Genomic DNA, 6,000 nt, shown 5'->3' with positions numbered 1-6,000 from the left:
GAGAAAATATGTACACTTTGAGGGGAAAAGAACTAAAAGGCCAGCAACTTTTCTCACGTTTCTTCTATTGACTGGCTCTTTGCAGAAGAAGAAAGCTTACTGGCCCAGAAATACATGAAAAAAATTGCTCGAACTTCTTTAGCCATTAGGGAAATTAAAATTAAACCTAAAAGATCGATTGGGTAACATTTAGAAACCTGATTATATTAAAGTCAAAAAAGATTTTAAGAAACAAGAGCTCTCATTCACTGTTAGTGAGGCTGTAAATTGGCGCAACCATTGTGAGCATTGTGGTAGTCTCCTATAAATTTGAAGACGTGAAAATTGTTCATCCTAGAGGTTTTACTCCTAGGTATTTATCCTAAAGAAACTGGTACGTATGAACGCAAGAAAATATCAACCAAAATTCACTGCAGAATTTCTTATAATAGATTATTTATCCTAGGAAAATAAGAAATAATGTCCATCAGCAAAAGAATAAATAAATAAAATGTTAACTGTCCACACATTGAAGTATTGTATGGCACTTAAAAATGAATTGACTAGGACTATATCTATCGACATAATAAATCTAAGCGTAATGTGGAGAGAAAAAAGTATTTTGCAGACGTAAAGGCATAATTTAACACCATTTTTATAATGTTTTCTGAAATGTGCAAAAAAATTGTAGATTATTTATGAATATAAAAGCATAACTGTATATAATGATAAACACTAAATAGGGGATGAAGGGAAAGGTAAAGATTTATTACTTTATTTTGTATATTTGTAATATTTATAATATTTTATATTAAACACATATTTTAAATAGGAAATACTTGCCCCAAAAAACATAGGAGGTGTTAATACATGGGCTAAGAGAAGAGGAAACCCAAGTCAAAATAAGAAGAATCAAGCAATAACACAAGATATGCAGTGTCAAGGAGACAAATTAATTTGAGGAAATTTAAGAATTTCCTTCACACTGTATTCCTGGGAAGAAAACAGCATTCTTCTTCAGTCCTCGTAAACAGTCGGCTGTCACTGACTTGCTCACCTTTTATTTTCCAGTTGAAGAACCTGAATTTCACTATCATACCCACGCATTGGCACTTTGCATTACAGAGGGACTATTTCTACTCAGTATGCGCAAAGTATCTTTAGCCTCCTATGTGGCCATAATTTAGCATAATTCCTTACCCCCTGCCCAAGGCTAATTTATTCTCTTATTTATCTGGCTGCTCACCATATTAAACCTTAAATTGAACCACTTGCTTGCTATCAATTGAATAAACCATGATCTTAAAATATGATTATTTATTTGACAAAATAATCATTGAATTTTATTTGTACTCTGGCAATCTGTACACATTTGGAGAGGAAAAGATTCCTTTCTGGATTAAACTAATCATCTTTGTTCTCATTAAGCATATTATTTTGCTGAGTCGCTAAATATATTCAAATGATATTGTGTTGGATTAAGGGGACTTAAAGCCTAACCTCACTTCTTTGTCTGCATACTACCGCCGCTGCGAGTTTATTGAGTCCAGGATCAAGCATCCCACTAAGAACCTTCCCTGCAAAGAGGGACTAGAGGATGGGAACGGAAAAGGAAAAAATCTGCTTTGTTTTTCTTGAATGGCTGATGATCCAGACAGATGTTTGCCTCTAAATCATGTCAATCCACTTAACCTACTAAAACAAAGGACACAGCCCTGAAAGCAATGTCTCTCTTTCTTCCTTGATACCTTTTTACCTGGCACTCTAATTACTTTGAAGAGGACACGTGAAGAAGCAGTATTGCTAACAGCATTGGTTGTATCCGTCCACATTTCTTTCTTTTGGAAGAGATGATCCTGGCTTCCCAGTTGGTTTTCTTCGCCTGCATCTGGATCACACTGATGCCAAATGCTTCTGCTGTTGCTGAAATCAAGACACCCCACCCACGCTGCTCCTCTTCAATGGAACAGACTCGGTAAGACAGCCATACTATAGTCCCAATTTCTCTCACCAGCTGCCTCTGCTGCTGCTGCTGCTAAGTCGCTTCAGTCCTGTCCGACTCTGTATGACCCCAGATGGCAGCCCACCAGGCTCCCCCATCTCTGGGATTCTCCAGGCAAGAACACTGCAGTGGGTTGCCATTTCCTTCTCCAGTACATGAAAGTGAGGCAGTCGTGTCCGATTCTTAGCAACCTTATGGACTGCAGCCTACCAGGCTCCTCCGTCCATGGAATTTTCCAGGCAAGAGTACTGGAGTGGGGTGCCATTGCCTTCTCCAACCAGCTGCCTCAGACCTATGGAAATATATCTTTAATGGTAGCACACATCTGTGGCAGTGATTGTCCCTAGAGAGAGTGCTCACTCATCAAAATAAATCACTTCTGGTTATCATAGAAAGAACAGAATCTGGGGTCCATGCTGGCATTTACATGCTTAATTTTATTCAAAGTAGTTAAAGGGCTCTTGTATGAGTCTTCTCTCAGGAATTGTATTTCTCCAATGAGCAATGCATTTATTATTGATAATGACATGAGTTTAATGTTCCATCAAAACTTTTGGAGTAGATATTAGTCTAAGTACCGATTTCTGATGTCAGAGTGTATAGAGTTCCGTATATTGATGAGACAGTACTGAAAGGCATCAAAGCCATTTGTTGTTTTTCAAGACTTGTTTTCCATTTGGTAAATTGTCTTTGAAATACCATCCTGAATGTCAATACATTGTCATTATTATCCTGTCATCAATAATCAGGGTATGTTTGAATCTGCTAGTGAAGGGGCATAGCTCTCTACTAGAATGACCAGTTCATCTGATTTGCCTGGGGCTCCACGGTCTTTCGGAGAAGGCAATGGCACCCCACTCCAGTATTTTTGCCTGGAAGATCCCATGCATGGAGGAGCCTGGTGGGCTGCAGTCCATGGTCGCTCAGAGTCGGACACGACTGAGTTACTTCACTTTCACTTTTCACTTTCATGAATTGGAGAAAGAGATGGCAACCCACTCCGTTGTTCTTGCCTGGAGAATCCCAGGGATGGGGGAGCCTGGTGGGCTGCCATCTGTGGGGTCGCACAGAGTCAGACACGACTGAAGCGACTTCGCAGCCATGGTCTTCAGTGCTAGAAGTCCTAGGAACCCCCTCAGTTTCAGGCAAACTAGAACAACTAGTCACCGTAGTACACAGGTAATGCTTCCCTAGTGACCCAGTGGTAAAGAATCTGCCTGCAGTGCAGGAGACCGGAGTTTGATCCATGGGTCAGGAGGATCCCTTGGAGAAAGAAACGGCGACCCACTCCAGTGTTCTTGCCTGGGAAATCCCATGGACAGAGGAGCCTGGGGGCTGCAGTCCATGGGGTTGCAAAGAAGCAGACACAAGTGGGCAACTGAGCGTGCACGCAGCCCAGTGCAATGCCTAGTGCCACCCAGGCAACTTTAATACCCAGCGAATAACCTCCTGTCCTAGGGAAAGTCTTTCCTTTGCACCAAGTGCAAGATTCCCAAAAAGACCCAGGAGGAGAAATTGAGGAATGAAAGTGATTGCGATCACCCAGCCAACCTTGGTGACATATGTTTCAGCCAGATTGCCCGCACATTTTGAATATTTATGAAGCATTCACTACAAGATCAGGAAAGGGAACATAAAAATTTAATAAATCCTTCTGAAGCCTCAGGTTTAATGACCAAAAACAAAAGCACTGTAGGGGAGTGGGGAGGAGGGGTCTCTAGAATCCTGATTCCTGCTCTGCTCTTAGAAATCAAAAACCATCTCCCATACTTCCCTTCCAGGCTTGGCTTCCACAGTCAGATCTATGATGTTATGAAGTCTTGTCCCGCTTAAACACTTTCTGTCTTCCCTGAGGCAATTAGGCAAGCAATATTCAGGAAATGTGAGGCTATCTAACCAGGCTGTGTGTTTTTTTCAGGCTGCTTATAACGTCTAGTATGTTTTAGTAGTATAATGTATCTAATTTTGAAACAAATTGAGATTGCTTAAAATATCATCTGTGACTTAAACAGCACGGGGTTTGCCCAGTTTGTTTGGTGGATGTGCAGATAAGAAGGGAGATAGTCATAGGGATTCACCAGTCTCACCAGCCCTCTATTGGTGGGAGAATTGCTGGAGAAAAATCTGGCATGTGTATTTTGTAGGTGTCATTTAATGGACAAGAAGAAAACATCTTTATTTGTGGTGGTGTGAGAATTTCCCTCTTTTGTGAAGTGTCTCATTTTTAGACTCCAGTTAAAGAGGGAACCCTGGGCTTTCTCCTCTATGGGGCCAAGAATGTTTGTTTTCACTTCTCTATATCCTAAGTGATAAGCCACAATATGATTCATTAAAATTTATGCTTACCTCTTTTGTTCTTCAGAGAAAAACCCTCTAGGACTCCAGGGATGGCATAAAATATACACCCTGGTTCAGAAGCAGCCACTTAAGATGAAAGCCATGCATTTCCCCAGTGGACAGAGTAATGCAGCCAGCCAGCTTCTGAGCTGTCACTCAGCACCCTTTCAGGCAGATTTTAAGGCATTTTGACAAAAATACAGAAATCACTGTGGAAGATAGTTTATAGAGTAAAGAACCCAGGATAATTTAGACCTTAGTATATGAATAAACGCTGTGAGGTTCTTTACCCCACACATGATCTGATTATCAATAATTAAATAAGTAATGAATTAATAATCCACACTTTCATAAGTTCAGTTCAGTTCATTTCAGTCGTTCAGTCATGTCCAACTCTGAAACCCCATGGATTGCAGCAAGCCGCGCTTCCCTGTCCATCACCAATTCCCGGAGCTTGCTCAAACTCACGTCCGTCGAGTCAGTAATGCCAGCTCATAATGCAAGAGAACTAATAGAATGAACGTGGAAAGACGACTTGATCTTTCTTTGAAAATTAGGAAATATATTTGTATAAATTAGGTCACATTTATGTACATTATTTTGAGCCAGTTTTCCTACAGTCAGGCCGTTTATCCTTAAGTAGGCTATTAACTCTTTACATTCAGAATATAATTTTGCTTTTTGCCCAAAGACTCCCTTTTTTATCCAAATACTTTAAAAATCTTTCATCCAAAGATTCATCCCTTTATTTCTTAAAAACAGAGTAGGGGAGAGGAGGAGTTGGTGAATAAATTAGGTATGGCAGGGGAAAATGTTCCTGTTTGGCCTAGGGGAGAGATCTGGCACCCCAGTGATGCAAAGAAGATTAGGCATCCAGACTTACTGAATATTTATCCATCCTTTCAGCAGTTGTATTGAGTGCCTTCTGTAATGACAAGTATTGGGTTGGGAATTAAGAAGAACATACTGTCTCAGCCTTAAGAGTAATTAGCAGAGTGCCCAGGTTCTGTGTAAATCAGCTTGCAAGAGCCAGTTGTGAAATCTTAAGGCTGCTAAAAATAAACTTATTAAAAATTAACTTATAGAGACATACAATTAAATAAATTATTTTTAATGAAAGTAATAAATACTTAAAGTTCACCATTTCCTAACTACTTTACTACATGTTACTATCGTGTATTGTTCTCCACTATTAATATCTATTTATGTCTGGAAGAAATGCTACACTATACTGTAATATATTATGCTATGTTATTGTTGTTCGGGCACTCAGTCATGTCCGAGTCTTTGCAACCCCATGGACTGCAGCACACCAGGCTTCCCCATCCTTCACTATCTCCTGGAGTTTGCTCAAATTCATGTCCACTGAGTCGATGAAGAGTCGGACACGACTGAGCGACTGAACTGAACTGAACTGACTGAGTCGATGATGCCGTCTAACCATCTCATCCTCTGTTATCCCTTCTCCTCCTGCATTCAATGTATTATAGTATATACTACATACATAGTGTAACTGTATATGGTATACTAGTACTGTGTATACTATATATGAGTATATAGTAGAGTGTGGTATATACTGTGCAGTATACAACTTATAGTATACTATACCACTGTACAGGTGGTATTGTGTATTACACTAATATAGAATACTATCTTATCATATAAACTGTAGTATACTACCA

At 39.8% G+C, this 6,000-nt stretch overlaps 1 protein-coding gene across 1 annotated transcript in view; it reads left to right on the top strand.

Annotated features, from left to right (window-relative positions):
• The first annotated feature begins 1,829 nt into the window (after window positions 1-1,829).
• GABRR3 (gamma-aminobutyric acid type A receptor subunit rho3) overlaps window positions 1,830-6,000 on the top strand; it is a 46,925-nt gene continuing 42,754 nt past the window's right edge. Inside the window, exon 1 of the mRNA XM_052647885.1 lies at window positions 1,830-1,954. Coding sequence (XP_052503845.1) covers window positions 1,830-1,954 — 125 coding nt within the window. The remainder of the gene's footprint in view (window positions 1,955-6,000) is intronic.

This window comes from Budorcas taxicolor, chromosome 1, assembly GCF_023091745.1.
Source record: "Budorcas taxicolor isolate Tak-1 chromosome 1, Takin1.1, whole genome shotgun sequence".
Lineage (NCBI taxonomy): Eukaryota > Metazoa > Chordata > Mammalia > Artiodactyla > Bovidae > Budorcas > Budorcas taxicolor.
Note: the sequence above shows the minus strand (reverse complement) of the source record. Positions and strands in the feature narration are given on the sequence as shown.